Source organism: Dunckerocampus dactyliophorus, chromosome 2 (assembly GCF_027744805.1).
Source record: "Dunckerocampus dactyliophorus isolate RoL2022-P2 chromosome 2, RoL_Ddac_1.1, whole genome shotgun sequence".
NCBI classification, from domain to species: domain Eukaryota; kingdom Metazoa; phylum Chordata; class Actinopteri; order Syngnathiformes; family Syngnathidae; genus Dunckerocampus; species Dunckerocampus dactyliophorus.
The window spans coordinates 35923421-35943538 of NC_072820.1; the positions used below are offsets into that span (position 1 = coordinate 35923421).

Genomic DNA, 20118 nt, shown 5'->3' on the forward strand with positions numbered 1-20118 from the left:
GAAAACAGTGAGCAATACCCTTACATAAATACTCTTTATTTGATACTTTATTTCATTATATTTGAAACTGTCCAGTTTAGAGGCTGACGAATTGGCTGCTTTAACGTATTGTGACCACGAGAGGCCAATGTTGCATTACATCTTTAAGAAAAATTACATGACACAACCATTTGCTGACCACAACATTAGGTTCACCTGAACTATTGCGCTATAACACAGTAGCTGTAAAAAAATAAAACCTGCTATGTATGTATTTAGTCTGTTAGTACACGCCAGACCACAAAGATACAACAAAGACTGGAGAAAAAGTTTAACTAATACTAATCTATTTATATCTCCTGTAAAGTCGTCTAAAACAATTAATATACATGTGACCTGATTTGGAAACCGCTGATTGGAGTCATTTTGGTCTCGTTACATAGGCACACAAAAACATGCATGTATCTAACCTGCAACCTGAGTATTAGAACCGTGCTAGCGCCCCCTCGTGTCAGAATCCAATAAAATGCAGTAAAAAAAAGTATCTTTTAGTTGGCCTCCTCGAGGTCTTCTCGCGGTAACAGTCCCTGGAAAGCGACGTAGTGAGAATTGCAATACACAGGTGGCTTGTTGGGACAGGCCTGCACCTGTTCTGGCTTCTGTGAAGTGAATGGGTTGGCTCCGCTGTCCCTAATGTGCATCTCTAACTCAAGGAGGATCTGCAGTGAGTACTTCAGCTCCATGTCACTGTTGGAACAGAACAGAACAGAAGAAGTTTTATATGAAGATCTTCACCTAACTTTGAATCAGTAAAGATGAGGCTTTGCGTTGAGTTGCAGGTTTAAGGCTCATTTATCTCAGTCATATTTGTAATAATAATCATGATACTACAAATAATAGTAAAACAGCATTAGTGGGAATACGTGTATGCAAATGTTACAAATGTTATGCTCTGTGGGCTGAATCTGGGGGTTGCGGGGGGTTCTGCCCGCCCCCGTGGGGCCGGTGGCTTTCTGGTGATGGGGGCTGTCCTGGCTGTGTGGGGCGGGGCATGCTGGGTGGTAGGAGGCAGTCCCTCACCTTTCATACATTCTCAGTGACAATTGCACGTACACAGATGTGCGCACATTTATACACGTATATATATGTAACCCCTGGCAAAAATGATGGAATCACAACTTTTGGAGGATGTTCATTCAGTTGTTTAATTGTGGAGAAAAAAGCAGACCACAGACATGCCACAAAACTAAAGTCTTCTCAAATGGCAACTTTCTGGCTTTAAGAAACACTAAAACAAATTAAGAAAAAAAATGGTGGTAGTCAGTAACAGCTACTTTTTAAATTATGGAATCATTCAATTCTGAGGAAAAAAATGATGGAATCGCACTGTAAATTTTCATTCCCAAAAGGAACATCTACATAAGCTAAGATCTGCTCATCAGTGTGCAGTTAAAAAGGAGTGATCACACCTTGGAGAGCTGTGGCACCAAGTGGACTGACATGATTTATGGCTCCAACATGAGAGATGTCACTTGAAACCAGTGATGTTGGTAACGCGTTACAAAGGAACGCGTTACTCTTACATAACCACTTTTTTCAGTAACGAGTAATTTAAAGCGTTACTATTTCAAAACAAGTAATCTGATTCAAGTTACTTATCCAAAGCCACTTTGCATTACTGTTTTTCAACAAATAGAAAGCCATCATTGCCGCTGTGACGGCGGCGAGTGACGTGTGTCAACAACAATGGCGGCAGGAGGGGGCTCGGCTTTTGCTAGGTGGAAATACAGTCACTACTTCGAGTTGGTGTCCAACAAGGATAGGAATATTACGGTTCGTTGTACGCTCTGTCCTGGAGACAAACTGTTATCTGCCTTCAATAACACAACATCAAACTTGAAGAAACATTTGGACTCGCAGCACGGCACAGTCAAGCTCACGGCGAAAGTTCCTACTGATGGAGCAAAAAGGAGAGCCACAAGTACAGCAGGTCCGACGCCACTCAAACAACAGAAACTGGACTTCGGTGGAAAATCAGTAAGTGGAGGGGAGTTGAAGAGGTTGGTTGCACGTACATCGTGGAGGAAATGTTGCCGCTGAACACGGTTGACACACCGTCATTTCGTGCCATTATACAGAAGATCCCCACTACTGTCACAGCTGAGCTTCCGCACAGAACATCATTTTCATCCTATCTGGGGCACGAGTATGCTGAAATGGAACGTAATATCAAGACTGCGATGAATGATGTCGAGTTTGTGTCAACTACTGTTGATATTTGGACGTCGAACAACAGAAGTTATATGGGAGTGACGCTCCACTGGATCGGTAGAAAAATTATTATTACATTTATATATTCCATCCATCCATTTTCTATACCGCTTCATCCTCATTAGGGTTGCGGGGGCATGCTGGAGCCTATATTTTTTTTTTTACATTTTCATTAAAAATGTCCGAGTTAAGCTGATGGCAAGTGAGACTTTTTCTTAAATAAAAACATTCATTTTCGATTTTTTATTTAAGTTCAACATTATATATACATTGCTGATGTTGCACCAATAAAAATAGTGTTAATAAGACCTGTTGTCGTTCTGTGGTGAAGGGTAGTGTTGCAGGCAGCCGCTGTAAGTAACTGAAAAAGTAACTAGTAATGTAATTTAGTTACTTTCTAAATAAAGTAATCTGTAAAGTAACCAAGTTACTTTTTAGTTCAGTAATCAGTAGTCAGTAATCGGACTACTTTTTCTTAGTAACTGTGGCAACACTGCTTGAAACAAAGTAGAGGATTATCAAACTTCTTCAAGTAGGTAAATCATCACGCCACGATGCAAAAGATGTTGGTCGTTCACAGTCAGCTCTGTCTAAAATCTTGACCAAGTACAACATGGGGGGACTTTTAAAGGCAAGCATACTGGTAGACCAAGGAAGACGTCAAAGCATCAAGACAGAAAACTTAAAGCAATGTATCTTGAAAACAGAAAATGCACAGCAAAACAACTGGGAGGAAACTGGAGTCAACGTCTATGATCGAACTGTAAGCGCATAAAGGAATTGGGAAAGCTAAACCAAAGCCATCATTAACACCTAAAAAGAAAAGATAAGGTTACCATGGGCTGAAGAAAAGCAATCGTGGACTGTGGATGACTGGATGAAAGTCATATTCGGTGATGAATCGCGAATCTGTATTGGGTAAAGTGATGATGCTGGAACTTTTGTTTGGTGCCGTTCCCATGAGATTTATGAAGATGGCTGCCTGAAGAAAACATGCACATTTCCACAGTCACTGATGATACGGGGCTGCATGTCAAGTAAAGGCACTGGGTTGATAGCTGTCATTACATCTTCAATAAATGCACAAGTTTACGTTGACACTTTTCTTATTCCACCAATTGAAAGGATGTTTGGGGATGATGAAATCATTTTTCAAGATGATAGTGCATCTTGCCATCGAGCAAAAAGACATAAGGTCAAGGTCATGGCCTGCAAATAGTCTGGATCTCAATACAATTGAAAATCTGTGGTGGAAGTTGAAGAAAATAGTCCATGAGTAGGCTCCAACCTGAAAAGCTAATCTGGCAACAGCAATCAGAGAAAGATGGAGCCAGACTGATGAAGAGTACTGTCTGTCACTCATTTAGGTCCATGCCTCAGAGACTGCAAGCTGTTATAAAAGCCAGAGGTGGTGCAACAAAGTACGAGTGGTGTGTTGAAGTATTCTTTTATTTGTTTGTTTTTCATGTTTCAATCACATTTTCCTCAGAATTGAGTGATTCTATATTTTTTTCCCTCTGCTTGGTCTAAAAAAGTAACTTACTGACTACCAAGTGTTTGTTTTCATAATTTCTTTTGGTGTTTCTTAAGGCCAGAAAGTTGCCATTGGAAATGACTTTAGTTTTGTGTCATGTCTGTGATCTGATTTTTTTCTACAAAACAACAAACAACTGAATGAACATCCTCCAAGACTGGTGAGTCCATAATTTTTGCCAGGGGTTGTACATGCACACCTACAGAGTTACCTGTACACGCATACATATACACACTCACAGTACATACTGTACGTACATCCCCACATAACTCACTGATTTATCCATGGTGTTAACATGTTGTTATTTTTATTACAGTGATGGTGATGTCGGCAATAAAAATGACTAACAGTTATTGTCAATGTGTTCACTATTATGGTTAATATTTTCATTACCACTGTTACCACTAATACGTATGACTGTTTCAAGACAGTATTATCACTGTGGCTGTAAAAACTATAAAACTGCACCATTTAGACACAGGAAACTAATAATATCTATCATAGTTAATGTGGGAGAAAAGTGTGTATTCATATGACTGACCTGTACATAGTGAAGAAGGATGGGATGTTGTAGTCTCGAAGCAGCAGAAGAGTGGGGAGCCAACCTTCCACCAGGCCTTGGTTGGCATGGAAACCTGCAAATGATGATTAATTAGCTCAAAACAGAATATTTGTACAGATTAGTTTTTATTCCTGCACATGGTGTAATTTATATGGACAATAAAAATAAAGCAACATTCCATTAGGATTATCCTACGCCAAACAGAGTGAACAGTACTTGTTGACTAGCGGCAAATCCACGGTGGCCTGCTGACACTGACATGTTGACAAGCGAGAGCCGCAGTCTGGCTTCAACCTGCCGGATAATCCTGCACTCACATTAGCCGCCACTTGTCACTTCAGCCCTGACTCTGATTTATTGCGCAGCATGAATAGCTCGCCCTTCACCCAGTCATCTGAGCTTGGAAATCAGATACTTTAAATCCCCCATTGCTCTGTCCTTGAGCAGGCTCCTCACTGATCAATAATGGCCTCACGGTTTTGGAGGACATTGGCTCATATTGAATGGCATCAAAGCATAACTATGCATCGTGAGAGATATGAGCACTGGATGTGAGCAAGCTATGAATTAATTTAAGCTTCAGCTGTTCCACCTCGCCCGAGGTTAGCGCTTCTCATCAAGATAAAACATTAAACAAGGACTTAATGTTTTAAACCTTCAGGAGATAAAGTGTTGCATTCTGGCTCTTAATCACTAAAATTGTGCAATACTAAGGAGAATGTGGCCTTTATGCAAAGTGAAGATCGGAGGCATCGCTTTTAGAGATTCTCTGATACAATTAGGGCAAATTAAATGGGGCAATTTAGCTTAGTCTGGTATTAAAGTGACATCTTCTTCCAAACTACTTGGAATTTATGGCAAAATATTGCATTTTACTGCTTGCACATAACCTAGACAACTAATATTAAATAAAACAGAATAAGGAATTTTTCAACACTAGTCCATTATTAGTCCTCACCAAATATTGCACTATAATACCAAAACAATCACATAATTCACTATTTTGTGTATGCATTTAGATACTTTTATGTATTATGTGTTTTACATTGCATCGCTGTTCAGGAAAAAACATGTATCTGTAAATTTTGTGAGGTTTGACTCTATAGTAAACAACAACATTATGCCTCTTAAAATTTTGTGATTATTTTTTTCTTTTAAAGAAATTAAAACAACATATTTTTATGGTGGCCGAGTAGTTAGCATGTTGGCCACACAGTCAGGAGATTGGGAAGATCTGGGTTCCAATCTCCGCTTGGGTATCCTTGTGTGGAGTTTGCATGTTCTCCCCGTGCGTGTGTGGGTTTTCTCCGGGTACTCCGGTTTCCTCCCACATTCCAAAAACATGCATGTTAGGTTAATTGGAGACTCTAAATTGTCCATAGGTATGAATGTGAGTGTGAATGGTTGTTTGTCTATATGTGCCCTGTGATTGGCTGGCGACCAGTCCAGGGTGTACCCCGCCTATCGCCCAAAGTCAGCTGGGATAGGCTCCAGCATACCCCCGTGATCCTAATGAGGATAAGCGGCATAAAAAATTGATGGGTGGATATTTTTATCTTAATTCTATAGTAGTTTAAGTTTTTTTTGTGATTTGTATTAATATTTGTAACTCAAAAAATCTATTCCTGCAGCATTTATCCTGCAAGCCTCCTGTGTCTCCAGTTTTGTCATACTACTGCAGCCAGGCTCTCAGGCAGTTTACTCACTGCATGATGGATTTCTATATATTTAGCGCATGGTGATAAGTGAGCCACAGGGTGGGGGGTTTATGGGTGCAGCCCGGAGGGAGCTTTACTGCTGCTTGGCAGGTCAAAGGGTCAAAGAAAATCAGGCATAGTGTGGAACAGGTTTTAGTTGATAGTGCTGCTTAGAGGAACGTATGTCATCATACACACATTAGCTCCACTGCAATGGTAAATAATTATGGTTTTGCATGCATGACATGAGACAGGGGAGCACAGTTTCAGAAGGTCAGTTTGTGGACATTATGCTGCAAGTGGAAGCCTAACTGTATTCCCACCTGCTCTCATTAATCACACCAAATCCCCCCAAAAAGCCAGAGGGTAATGAGAGGAGCAGTTCTAGCGAGTTAAACTTCTAATTTGCCCTGTTCTCTAAGAAACAGGTTGAAAAAATGAGATAAGATATTGTTTTAGACTTCTTCTATTGACAGCAGAGTAATGATGATTGTCTTATACCACGCACACTACTGCGGAAAGGTCTCAAACGATGATATTTCTTATTTTTGTGGCGATAAAATAAGTAATCATACCTTGTCATAGTTATTATTTCAGTGGAAAATCACAAAGAATTGGGTTATACTGTTCCACTCCAGCCCTGTAAGTGGCGATGTGAGTTATAAAGTGGATTTCAATTGCCACCTCAATTTCTCAATCTCCATCCATCCATCCATCCATCCATCCACTTTCTATGCCGCTTATCCTCACTAGGATACGGGTATGCTCGAGCCTTTCCCAGCTGACTTCGGGCTAGAGGCGGGGTACACCCTGGACTGGTCGCCTGGTTCAAGCCGTGGCGGTCAAGCTACAATGGCAGAGTGCACCAGGCTTATTAAGAAAAAGACAACTACCGGTAGGTTAAATAATGCAATTGCTGAATGGAATGCCAGAGATTGCAGACCCATCAACATAGTTGAAGACGAGGGGCTTCAGGATCTCATGCAGATAGCCGCAGGTGACCCATTATATACAACACCTTCAAGGGAAACTGTCGTCACAAGATTTCACGAACTGAATGGAAATGAAAGGGCAACAAAGTTGGACCAGCTGGAATAAGCTACGTTTGTTGCACTGAAAGGAGACCACTAGACAATAGTAAGCCACCATAACCAGCAGGCCCTTGCAACAATGATACAGTATCAAATGCCAAATGTTATTGAGTGTAATCCTTCTAACTGCATGCTTCTTTCTTTGTGGGTTGTATCCTCCATTTTCCTTGTTGTCATGGTGATGTGTTCTTTAGTATTTATCCAGATTGTTGATCTCTTTGAAAACAAGCACTCCTGCTTCCCCAGATCCTCCATTTAGCTTGATGTAACTTTTGTCGTTGGTGCTCCAAGTGCTTTGTATCTTTCTCTGCTTCCTCAAGTCCCGTGCTTTCTTGCCGATGTCAGCATTGCGTTTTGTCAGATGCTCATTCATGTAGACATTCGTGCCTCTCAGTTTCCTTCCCTGTTTCAGCAGTGCCGTTTTGAATTCCCTGTTGGTGAACTTAACAATGATGACGAGTGTGGTGTTGTTTCTGCCATGTAGTGGGATGCAAGTGTCGATGGTGTTGATATCTACAACCTTTGATTAAATCTGTTGCTTTGTTGAAGGAACATCCATTTTATCTGGTTTTCCTCTACCTTTATCTTTCGACCTCGGTGTCATACGGAACCCTGTGAGGATCACATCGTTCATTCATGCATTCTGATCCATCTCATCGATTATATGTTTTATTTGCTTCTTTCTTTTCCTAAAGAGGGTTGCACAAGGCAGCATTTTCCACCTCCTTAAGAGCAGCACGCAAGGCAGCATTATCTTCCAAAAATCTTCCATCCGGCGCAGCCCTAACATCTTTGCTTAATGCTCTTTTTTCTTCCATAGGGTTTTCAGCCTCCTTAAGAGCAGTGCGCAAGGTAGCACTGTCTTCCAATAATGGCTTGATATCGTCATGCAGAACCTTGATATCGTTGCATTTTGCTCTATTTTCTTCCATAGGGTTTTTGACCTCCTTAAGCGCAGCGCACAAGGCAGCGTTTTCATCTTGCAACTCCTTCTCTTCTCTTAGTGCCTTGGTATTCATTCTCAGTGCTCTTATTCCTTCCATAAGGTTTATGACATCATCATTAAATCTTCAGATATTTACATATTTAAATCAAATTCAATCAATTACCAAAATAGTTGTCAATTAATTGGGTAATCGCTTACTCGATTAATTGCTGCAGCTCGAACTGCAACGTTGAAACAACGTTGCAAAATAGTTGTATTTGTAAATTAAGAGAATCCTTAAGTGCAACGTTGTAATACAATGGTGCTTAAACGTTGCAAAATAGTTGTATTTGTAAATTAAGATGTTGAAGTCTCATGTTTAAGCAACATTGTATTACAACGTTGAAAAAAATTGCAAATTGTTGTATTTGTAAATTCAGACGTTGCAATATTTTATGGCATATGTTATGCACGGTGGTCTAGTGGTTAGCATGTTGGCCAACACAGTAACAGTCTGGAGATCGGGAAGACCTGGGTTCCTTGGGCGTTTCTGTGTGGAGTTTGCATGTTCTTCCCGTGTGTGTGGGGGTTTTCTAGACGCTGCCATGATGTTGTGTTTTCGGCTCCTGTGAAGCACAGTTGCAGGTCTTCAAAGTAGAGAACTAGAGCAGTGGTGGATAATGGAACGTGGAAGAAGTTACAGGATTCCCAGAGGAGCTTGTTGTAGAACCGCATTCTTGTGTGTTCCTTCCGTTTTCGCAGTTTCCTCAAGTTCTCTGCTCTTCGTAAGGTCGCCAACCAAGATCTGATGTCTGCCTGGAGTAGTGTGAGACCATCTCTGGCTGCATCAGAGGCCTTCTTCCACAGCTTTCACGGCTGCCTTCTCTCTCTGATCAGTCTTTTGATGTCTTGCTGTCTCCTGGATTTGACTGGTGTTGGTGTTGCTTTATTGCTTTTCCCTGTTTTTTTTTGTTTTTTTAATCAGATCATTGTTGACTGTTTCCAACTTTTCAACAGCTTTGGGCCACTTCACACTTGGTCTGCGCCCTTTGATCTTATCCTCCTTGGGATGTTTCTGTGGCTGGGTGGGTTCCTCCACCGGCATTCCTGTGCTTGTCGTCCTCTGTGACAGGCTAGTAAATGCTTACTAACACAAATTTAGACAGATTTGCGAGAGATTTGAGAGAAATAGGCCTTTTGTGTAAAAAAAAAAGTTTCAGGTCTTTCAATTCAGCTCATAAAAAATGGGAGCAAACACAAAAGTGTTGCATTCATGTTTTTGTTGAGTGTCTCTTCACATTCAACAGCACTGTATGCATTGTACAACTTCTGATAGGATCATCAGAAAGCTGTTTTTCCATTTATGCATACCAACAACCATGGAGGTATTTGCTTTGGTAAAACAGTCAGAACAGCTGTTATTTTGTTTTTAAATTTTGACAAACCCAAAAGAAAAGATCAGAAACACCATTCTCATCTATAGAAATATGATTGGCTTTTCCCCCACTGTAATACGATCAGGCTTTATCGTTCACGTCATTCTGAGACATACGAAGTCTAATTAAGAGCAAAATACAACAGTTACCTGACGTACGTGACCCACAAAGCCAACATATGTTCTAGTGGTGACAGAAGATTCCTTCCTGACTCTATTGGCGCTGAAAATGTATATTGACAACCCCTCAGTCGAGTCACGTAAAAATGTGTTTTCCATCACAGATAATTGTTTGCAGTAATTCATGATTACGTTGACATGCACTATAGTGTACATAGTATTTAATTTGCAAATTTACCATGTAGATTATGATGTATTTCCACAGGATTGAAGTTTCCCTCGCTTCCTCTTTCTCTTCCGGAGTCATGCGCTAAGCATCATGGGATACGAGGTGCAACGGTGATTCCATTGGTTGAGTGATTTTTTTTTTTTAATTTAACTTTATTGATATTTAGTTGTTTTTAATTGGGGTTTATACAACAATTTATCAATTATTTTACTAATATTATTTTGTTATTATTGCTATTGTATAATTCTCTTTTGTCAAATGTAGAGAGTCCAAATGGCAAAAAAAAAGTTTCATTAAGGGTTCAAATTTGGAACATTGGTTGAGTGACCAAAATTTGATGGTCAAATCAACTTCCGAACCTGGCGGTGAATAAACGTTGGCAAAGGCATGTTGCTTCAACGTGGTGTTTGCGCTGCTCAACATGAGCGTTCAAATTTGGAAAATTGGTTGAGAAGTGACCGAAATCCAAAGGTCAAATCAACGTCAGCACCCAACAGTGAATAAATGTCAGAAAATGTACCGTATGTCGTTTCAGTGTTGTTTTTGTTGCTCAACGTCATGGATATAATAATTCAACAAGTTATCAACGTTGTTTCAGTGTTGTTTTCAATGCCTGCTGGGTAAAATCTTACATTTTGGGGCGCTCATAGAATTATTGAGGTGAGGTGGATTTAACTCAAGTTACCACATATGGTTCACTGTCCTATAAAAGCCAGCTTCCTTCCAAAACTTTAGTACAGTACTGCATCATAAAGCTTCAGTGCTTGTACATCACTTTAAGATATGGTGTATTCACATACCAGGATGAAAGCCGACCACCAGGTCTGGTTTGGAGGCCTCCTCTTTCTCCACCAGCTCCTCCCAGAACTGATGGTAGAGCCCCTTATGGGCGCTGATGTAGACCCTCTCTTTGGGCCCAAATGCTGAGAGTGGAGGCCTCATGATGGGTCCCTCCACTACCTCTGGTCCCACCATGACTACCTCTACGCCCTGATGTCCTGGGAACATGTTGCTCAGCTCATCGTAGTCAGTCAGTCTGGCTCCCATGGTCTCATTATGGGATGCCCCCACTATGTGAATGGTGAGAGGTTTAGCGTAAGGGTCTAGTTTGTAGTGCTGCATGGCGACAGCCACTGTAAGGATGCGGGAGAGAAATTCGCTCTGAATTCGCCACACAGACTGACGCAGGTCAGCGTCCTCCGGTCTGGGCCTGCCGGCGTTCTTCCAGAGGGCATCCATGTTAGGGCATGTCAAGATGGCGTCCAGGCGGGGCGTGAGGTGGTCCTCCTGCAGGGGAAGCCAGTCCTGCCAGGTTTTTACCTCTGCAGCTGGCTTGGACCACTTGTCAGTAACAAGTGGGAGATCTCCTGTAAGGATGATAATGTTTGCTCGCACTACAAAATCTTCTCCACGTTGTCTCCTCTTTGCTACTCACCAGTGAACATCAGCCACTCCACCAGTCTGTCAATGGCCACCAGACGCAACGTCTTGCATACCTTTTTATGCTGAGGCCAGTTGTTCACCTGGCAGGCTTTGGTGCAGTAGTATACATTTAAACACCTGTCAGGATGGAAGGGAAAAAAACAGCTCTCAGTGTGATGATTGACAGTGCTACACTGCCGCACACCTCAATGATAAACATATTTTTGCTAATAAATCATAAAGTCGGCACGGTATGGTATGCAAATTTATGGAAATCTGCTAAATTGCAATCTATATCAGGGAATTAAATGTAGTTGGAAAAAACATGTTGCAGCATAACTATGGTTAAAACAATCACATGAAATACAAATTTAGTTGGGAAAATGCTAAATGAAAATGAAAATGGTCTAAAAATGGTTGGCACGTTGGCCAACACAGTAACAGCCTCGAGATCAGGAAGACCTGGGTTTGATTCTCCCCTGGGCATCTCTGTGTGGAGTTTGCATGTTCTCGGAGTTTGCGTGGGTTTTCTCCGGGTACTCCGGTTTCCTCCCACATTCCAAAAACATGCATGTTAGGTTAACTGGTGACTCTAAATTGTCCATAGGTATGAATGTGAGTGTGAATGATTGTTTGTCGATATGTGCCCTGTGATTGGCTGGCGACCAGTCCAGGGTGTACCCCGCCTCTCTCCCGAAGGCAGCTGGGATAGGCTCCAGCATACCCCCGCTACCCTAAAGAGGAGAAGCGGTATAGAAAATGGATGGATAAAATGAATGAAAAATTAAAAAAAATGAATGTACTGTTTATTAGTAAATTTGAAACTTGGGATATTTCCGAAATTGTCCATTAAAATTTGCTCTGAAAATGTTTTTTTGACAGAAATTTCTTGGAAATGTAAGGGGATTTATTTTATTTTATTTTATTTTCATCAAAATGGAAATTACAGTTAAATGTAGTACATTGTACTAGTTTACGATCAATCTTAAAATAAAAACTATTGCTAAAAAAAAATTGAAAATATTTATATTGGCTACTTCGTGGATTTCACTTATTGCGGGCTATTTTGGGAACCTATCCCTGCGCTGAACAAGGGAACACTGTATACTATAAAATGCTGGATATACAGGTACTGTAGTATTTGATATTTTTTAGTGGCCCTTAACATTACTGATCACTCTTAAGTGGGAATGCTCGCCATGGCTCCCATTCGCTTGCACAGGCGTACCTAATGTTGTGGCTTATGAATTCACCTCAAGATAACTGCACATTGTATTGCAGTTGCATGGCCAGCTGCAACACAACCCTATACGGGTGCCTCACATCACATACACACTATATCACACTATACTGCACATCCTGACATACACCACTAACATGGAGGAAATAAATAGCATCCCGCTGACCTTGTCCGTCACCTTCTCACACAACACAAGATGACATCATGGGTGCGATACGCAGTCTGACAGGAAACGATATTCTTTTTGCATCCTACCTTGACTGGACGTTAACAGGCAGCCATTATACTTCTAATTGGAATCCTGGAAAAGAGGCTTCTTACTCAAAAGAAGACAGTGAGCAGAATTGTATATTTTAATTAGAATAAGGTCAAAAAAAGTCACTGTTCGCAGTGATAGACAAGAAAATGTCATTGCATGTAGTCTAATCTGTGATAAAACATCAGCTGCTACGAATAAGCGCTATTGAGAGAGGCAGAGGCAGCTGAGAATTTTTAGTGTGTGCGAGGCTGTGGGGGTACTGGGGGGGCTTGACATGCCACTCCAAAAAAAAAATTCATTTGGGACAGCTTTTCCAATTACCAACAGACGCTCTATCCCCATTTAGAAGAAAAAAGATGAGTTTCGGGGTCAAAAGGTAAAATGGGGTTTAGACACAAAGCACCCCTCCAATTGTGAAGTGTAATTTACTGTATGAGCGATAAATACAAGTCAACTGCGACTGTGATGTGTCATTCTTTAAAGAGATAATCAGAAACTGAAGGAGGACACAAACGTATGTCACTTGTAATGTCACGTCTCAAAAAATAAACATTGGTATCACTTTAAGTTTGTATGCACACAACTCTGAAAAGCAAAATTAGCTTTGATGCTAATGCTAACACAACATGAGATGTGTCCTGGCTGGTGCACAAATATTACAGGACACTTATGTAAGCAATCCATCTTTGCCATGACAATGCCTTTGTTGTTGTTCATTCTCCCAGGTAGTGTGCCATCAAACATTTTTAGAATACTGCTATGCCAGGGTCAAATTATTACATATTGTAACTTTAAATCCATGTGATGAAGCGCAAGCAGTTAGACCACCTCTGATGTACATTATGGGATGTTCTGTGTTTAAGTCATTAAGTGAGTTTTAACTATCACGCTAACAATGATGTTGCCACGGACGCAACATTAAAGGGGTCCCCACCAGTATCACCGACCACTCAAGTAGCAGATCGGAGGTTAGTGTGGAAATCACATACCTCTTTTTACAATCCAGTGTACCATCAAAATGTTGTCAATGCTGTTACACTAAGGCCAAATAATTACATAGTGTGACTTTAAGTCCATTTAATGAAAACAGGCTGTTATATGACCCCCATTGTACATTATGGGATGTTTGCTTTTGTTGATAAAATGTCAGGAAGTGAGATTTAACTGTAACAGTATCACTTATGTTATCCTTAAACACAAGATGAAAGATGTCCTGGCTGGTCCACCAGCAGATCGGAGGTTAGTGTGGAAATGGCATATCTTTTTTCTTTTTTTTTTATCCAGCGTGCCATCAAAATGAATAGAAAGCTGTTATGCTAAGGTCATTTTTTTTACATGTTATCCATGTAAAATAATTACATACAGTGACTTTAAATCTATGTAATAAAAACAGGCTGGTGTATAACCTCCGATGTACATTATGGGATGTTTTGTTTTGTAATTGTGACGCTAGCCTCGATGTAGTATCACCGATGACTAAAGTAGCAGATCGGAGGTAAAATGAATAGAAAGCTGTTATGCTCAGGTCAGTTTTCTTCAAATATTATCCATGTAATAAAAACAGGCTGTTAAACAATCTCTGATGTACATTATGGAAGGGTTTCATTTTGTTGGAAAATTCTAAGTGAGTTTTTAACTGTAATGTTGAGGCTAGTAACATGAGAGGTGGCCTGGCTGGTCCATCAGTATCACAAACCACTAAAGTAGTAGATTGGAGGTTACGATGGGGACGCCATTTCTTATTTTTACAAACACACAGTGACTCTGGCGCCATTTTGTGAAAGGTCCGGTTAACACATACAGCCGCTTTAAAGAATAATTATGCGATGGGTTGACGTTAGCAAGCGAGTGAGTTGATCATGGTAGTGTCCATTCAAAGACTGTATGCACACAAAGCCTGAATATTAATACTAACACAAATGAGAGGTGTCCTGGCTGGTCCACCAATATAATCGACTATCACAATAGTTTTGATGCCGTTTTTTTTCCTCCCCCATAACAGTCAGCTTATCGCATATTGTGTCTTTAAAACCCTGTCATAAAAGTAGGCTGTGAAGTATATGATGGGATGTTTTGACATTAAAAGTGTCAGTAAGTGTGTTTTATAGGCTGGAGAGTTCCACAGAGATGAGTCACAGTCAGAAGGTTTTAGCTATATTTACACCTGGATATCTTCCACCGGCCAATGAGGGACAGCAATGTCAAAGCCGAGCTCAGCCCCGGTTTCACTTGACAGTCGCTGCTAATCAGTGTTGATGCATCCCTGCATATATTGGACTCACTTGACGCAGCGCTTTAGAACCTGACCCTCGCTCAGATGCTCTGGAAGTTTGTTGCAACCAGTGCAGAACTTGAAGGTATCCTCCATCTTCTGGAACATCTCCTTGTAGTTGCGGAAGGCAATTCCTTTGGCCTGTCCCGACAGGGCAGCCCTATTCAGACATCACATACGCTTCATTGTTATTTAATCTGATGCGGCACCTGGTCGCCTGTTGAAACTCCTACCTGTACTGTCCATAGTCAGTCAAGTTGAGCTTGTTGAGGATCACCTTGGAGAGACCAGGAACATTAGAGTCCAGAGAGTAGAAGCCAGACTGGTCAGAGAAGATGCTGTCAGTGCCTGGAGTGTAGGACTGTGGGAGAGCTGGGATCTGTGCTGCCATGGTCTGAGCTTTCCTTCCAAATTCGGGGATGAAGAAAGTAAGCCGAGTGAAGTGGAAATAAAAATAATAAAAAGAATACAATTCAAAATAAAATACATATGTTTTCAATTCATTAACTTAACAGAGCACAGTATTTTTAGTAATAAAAAAAAATTGCATCATATCATTTTCTATTTGTTTGTATAATAATGAACATAATGATGATAATAAAAACATTTATAATAATAAATATACAGTGCATACACTAATTAAAAAAAGGTCATTAAATCAAGTTATTTATCAATTCTATCAATATTTTAATATAAGATAATATATAAATCATTATTGCATCAGAGATATATATTTGACTTATTATTCTGCTTATTTTAGTAATAATAAAGCAATAAATAAAAAAAATCGCAATGAATAATTGATTATTAAATCACAGCATTATTGGTGAATGATATGCCGTGCATTAAAAATGTATTTACTTTAATATTCTGCTTGTTTAAATATCAATATTGCACTATTAACATGAAAGAATTATTGTATTTATTACTATGTTAGCATTGACTAATTGGTTAATAAGTGTACGTCTTCTTTTAGAATAATAAAGTAAATAATACAAATAAAATATGTACAGTATATGTTATAAATCAAAAATGACTAAATGAGAGCTATTTCAATAAAAGATATTGCCCAAAATATACTAGTGATATCATTCTCCTCTTCCACATACTTAAAAGCAGTCCTTTCCTCAACAAACCTATTTTCCACATGCTATCCAGTTCCAACTGTTTGTACGTTTCAGAAAACAAAATTACAGTCAAAACCCCCCAATAATCATAGTACTTACAAAGCATCCAATCAGATTGCTGTGAGGTCGTCCACTGCTGCTAACAGCCACTAGGGGGCAGATTTGCACTGCATGTTTTACTATACTACTTTATTACTATAAAATGCAGCCCTTCTTTCGTATTCACGGCGAATTTTTGTTTGACTTTAAAGTACATTTTTTAGAATCGTCACGCATGCTTTGACCCCTGAATGAGAGTAGAAAAAAAACAGCCTCCATCTAATTAAAACGCTCCATATCTCCAGAACAGCAGTGCTTGCACTATTTAACCCGAACATTATCACATTTTCAGCTGGCAGCGCCTGTCCGGTCTCAGATATGTCATACCACACACACAGCACACCAGCACATATCCCCTACCTTTTGGTTCCGGGCAAAGACAACTTTCCACTGGGTGTCTTTGCTTGCTTCTTGATTTAGGATTGAGGTGATTGACAGCTCCTCATGCAGAGTGTCATCCTCTTACGAAGCCCTCAGGTTCTGCAACAAATGTACCTCTGGGGGGGATTGGACTGGGAGTGTTGATGGAGGCGAGGGGGTAGCTGAGGTTTAGGGGTGGAGAGTTGGACAGACTGCAGAGACAGGGAGCTGGAAAAGACTAGAAAGTAGGACAGAAAGACATTTTTAGAAAGGAAGGATGGAGCACAGAAGGAGGGGGAGATTTGGGAGAAGGAAGAGGCTTTAAAGGGGAGGGCTTTGGTTGATATGAGAAATGTCTAAAATTGAGCCAAATGTCCCAGTGAAAGGAAATGCCAGCATTTGAGGCAAATGTCTAAAATGAATGGAAATGTTGACATTTTATCTATATGTCTCAATATGGAAAATGTCAAAATTTGAATCTAATGATCAGAAAAAGGAAATGTCTAAAATTTGAGGCACGTCCCAATGATGTGAAATGCTCAAATTTGCTACAACCTGCGATTAGCTGGCGACCAGTCCAGGGTGTACCCCGCGTCTAGCCCGAAGTCAGCTGGGATAGGCTCCAGCATACCCACGACCCTAGTGAGGACAAGCGGCACAGAAAATGGATGGATGGATGTTTGCTACAGCCTTTCCACTCATTGACTGCGTATGTGAGTGAAACTGTGTAAATATAACTCCATCAGACTGTATAACTATTTTATTTAATAGTATGTGAGATGATCTAATAAATGATCTAATGATTGCAACATCATCTAAAATCCTTTATCTACAATAATTGCAATGAATGATGACACATGTTTAAATAATGACAGTGGGCATAGTAGAATGTGATCAATGTTTCCATTTATGGTGACTGCTGACTGAGATAAGGAGTGAGATGACATAGATCCTGGACCTAAGCCTGCTAACTCCACAGAATAAATCTCCATGGTAATTCATGGATCATGGATAAACTGAGTCAGGCTAACAAAGATATCCTGGCTTAATCCCTCATCCTATTTTTGTGCAATGGGGCGCAGCTTGCTCAATATTTGTTTTCCACAAATAAACGTGCTTTTTGTTGTGTTGATCAAATATCCATCCATCTTCTATGCCGCTTATCATCACTAGGGTCGCGGGTATGCTGGAGCCTATCCCAGCTGACTTCGGGCTAGAGGCGAGGTACAGCCTGGACTGGTCGCCAGCCATTGGCAGGGCACATATAGACAAACAACCATTCACACTCACATTCATACCTATGGACAATTTAGAGTCACCAATTAACCTAACATGCATGTTTTTGGAATGTGGGAGGAAACCGGAGTACCTGGAGAAAACCCACACACGCACGAGGAGAACATGCAAACTCCACACAGAGATGCCCAACGGAGATTTGAACCCAGGTAATCCCGATCTCCTGACTGTGTGGCCAACATGCTAACCACTAGGCCCTTTGATCAAATATATTTTATATCTTGTTATATTCTTAGCAAACTCTGCTTTTGTTTAGTTATTTTGAGCAGCTGACTTTTTAATGATTTTGCTCAAACAAGCCAGATGTATATTTTATATCAAAATGTGAGCCAAGAGGAATGTCAAAATTCGTTCACATTTCCCGATTTGAGCCACATGGTTCTACCCGTTTTGAGTCAACGGACCGGTTCACTCGAGCTCAAGCTCCGTACCATACTTGCTTGGAGTTTGCTTTCAAGGGAGATGATCAAATCGTTGTTTGATGTCTAGGTGCCAGGCAGTGTGCTAACATGAATTAACCTGAGGTTATATGCGCCGCTCGAACTCAACGCAGACATATCGTCATCAAACCCCACCTTCATGCATTCACACACAGCATCAGGATTTGGGAACAACAACGAGGTGAAAGAAACACGGGTGTGTGTGTTCAAGGATGCCGAAGAAAGTGGGAATACACGCTTGGAGAAAAACAATGAAACACAACAACATAAACGGTATATTATTTTTCCAATAAAATAATAGTCCTCATTTCCAAAATTGATATGCATTTCCAAAATAGTTGATGTAGTTACTGACAAAACAATTTTTTTTAAAAACATGTCTTTTTTTTTTTTAAATCACATGGGGACCTCTGCTATAAAGATGAGAGGAATGTGAAAATGTGAGCTAAATGTCCTCCTAAGAGAAATGTAAAGATTTGAGCCAATTTATCATTCAAGGGAAATGTCAACATGTTCTTCAAATTTCCCAGAAAAGGAAAGGAAATGTCAACATTTGCTCCAGATGTTCCAATGAAGGAAAGTTTACTCCAACTGTACTAGTAAGAAAAATGGGAAAATCACCCGATACAGGAAACATCCAAATTTGATCCAAATAAATACCAATTAAGGGAAATTGTCCAGATAGGGAAATGTCAACATTTTAAGATAAATGTCCCATCCATCCATCCATCTTCTTCCACTTATTCGAGGTCGGGTCGGGTCGCAGGGGCACCAGCCTAATCAGGGAAGCCCAGACTTCCCTCTCCCCGGCTACTTCCGAGAAAGTCTCTCCAATGTATCCTCCTACCAGTTGGACGTGCCCTGACCTGACCTGACCAGATGCCCGAGCCACCTCATCTGACTCCTCTCAATGTGGAGGAGGAGCGGTTCTACTCCGAGTCTCTCCCGGATGACAGTGCTTCTCACCTTATCTCTAAGGGAGAGCCCAGCCACCCTCAGGAGAAAACTCATTTTGGTCGCTTGTACCCGCGATCTTGTCACTACCCAAAACCCATGACCATAGGTGAGGGTAGGAACGTGGATCAACTGCTAAATTGGGAGCTTTGCCTTTCAGCTCAGCTCCCTCTTCACCACAACGGACTGATGGACAGTACACATCACTGCAGACGCTTCGCCAATCCGCCTATCGATCTTGCATTCCATCCTTCCCTCACTCGTGAACAAGACCCCGAGGCACGCCACCCTTTTCTGTGCGAGAACCATGGACTCGGACTTGGAGGTGCTGATTCTTATTCCAGCCGCTTCACACGTGGCTGCAAACCGATCCAGTGAGAAATGTCCCAATGAGGGAAATCTAAACTTTTGATCCAATTGTCTTGGTTAAGAAAATGTCCAAATTTGAGCGAGCTACAGTATGAATGGAAATGTAGATTCTATAAATGTAAGATTTGGACCAACTCTCACAATAAGCAAAACGTCACAATTTGAACCAAACGTTCCAACGAACTGAAATATCAAAATTTACTCCAACTGTCATGATAATAAATGTCAAAACGTGAGCCAAATGACCCAATATAGGACCCTCAAAATTGGAGCAGAATGTCAAAATGTGCCTCCCATTTCCCAGCGGAGAAAAATTTGAACCACATGTTCCATTAGTTCAGGACATTTCGACATTCTGAGCCAACTGCCCCTGATAATGGAAATGTCTACATTAGAGCCAAATATCCTGATCAGAGAAATGTCAAAAATGTCTTCAA

The 20118-nt window shown here is 40.7% G+C and overlaps 1 protein-coding gene across 2 annotated transcripts; it reads right to left on the reverse strand.

Annotated features, from left to right (window-relative positions):
- Positions 1–20047, reverse strand: LOC129173091 (putative protein MSS51 homolog, mitochondrial). Of its 2 annotated transcripts, none has more exons than XM_054763636.1 (7): positions 16623–20047; positions 15270–15435; positions 15047–15196; positions 11279–11403; positions 10644–11210; positions 4326–4419; positions 1–726 (listed from the first exon to the last, which is right to left on the reverse strand). In XM_054763636.1, the coding sequence occupies exons 2-7, from the start codon at positions 15425–15427 to the stop codon at positions 528–530; spliced, it is 1293 nt and encodes a 430-aa protein (XP_054619611.1). In that variant the 5' UTR covers positions 15428–15435; positions 16623–20047; the 3' UTR covers positions 1–527. The 2 variants fall into 2 exon arrangements, with proteins under 2 accessions (XP_054619611.1, XP_054619599.1); XM_054763624.1 differs by having other exon boundaries at positions 15270–15440.
- Between the last annotated feature and the right edge of the window lie 71 nt (positions 20048–20118).

Coding starts and splice junctions, on each gene's coding strand:
- LOC129173091 (XM_054763636.1), bottom strand. CDS start 15,427: ATGGCAGCACAGATCCCAGCTCTCCCACAGTCCTACACTCCAGGCACT. Junction 11,404..15,046: donor GTTCTAAAGCGCTGCGTCAA/GTGAGTCCAATA, acceptor CCATCCTGACAG/GTGTTTAAATGTATACTACT. Junction 11,211..11,278: donor GGAGTGGCTGATGTTCACTG/GTGAGTAGCAAA, acceptor TCATCCTTACAG/GAGATCTCCCACTTGTTACT.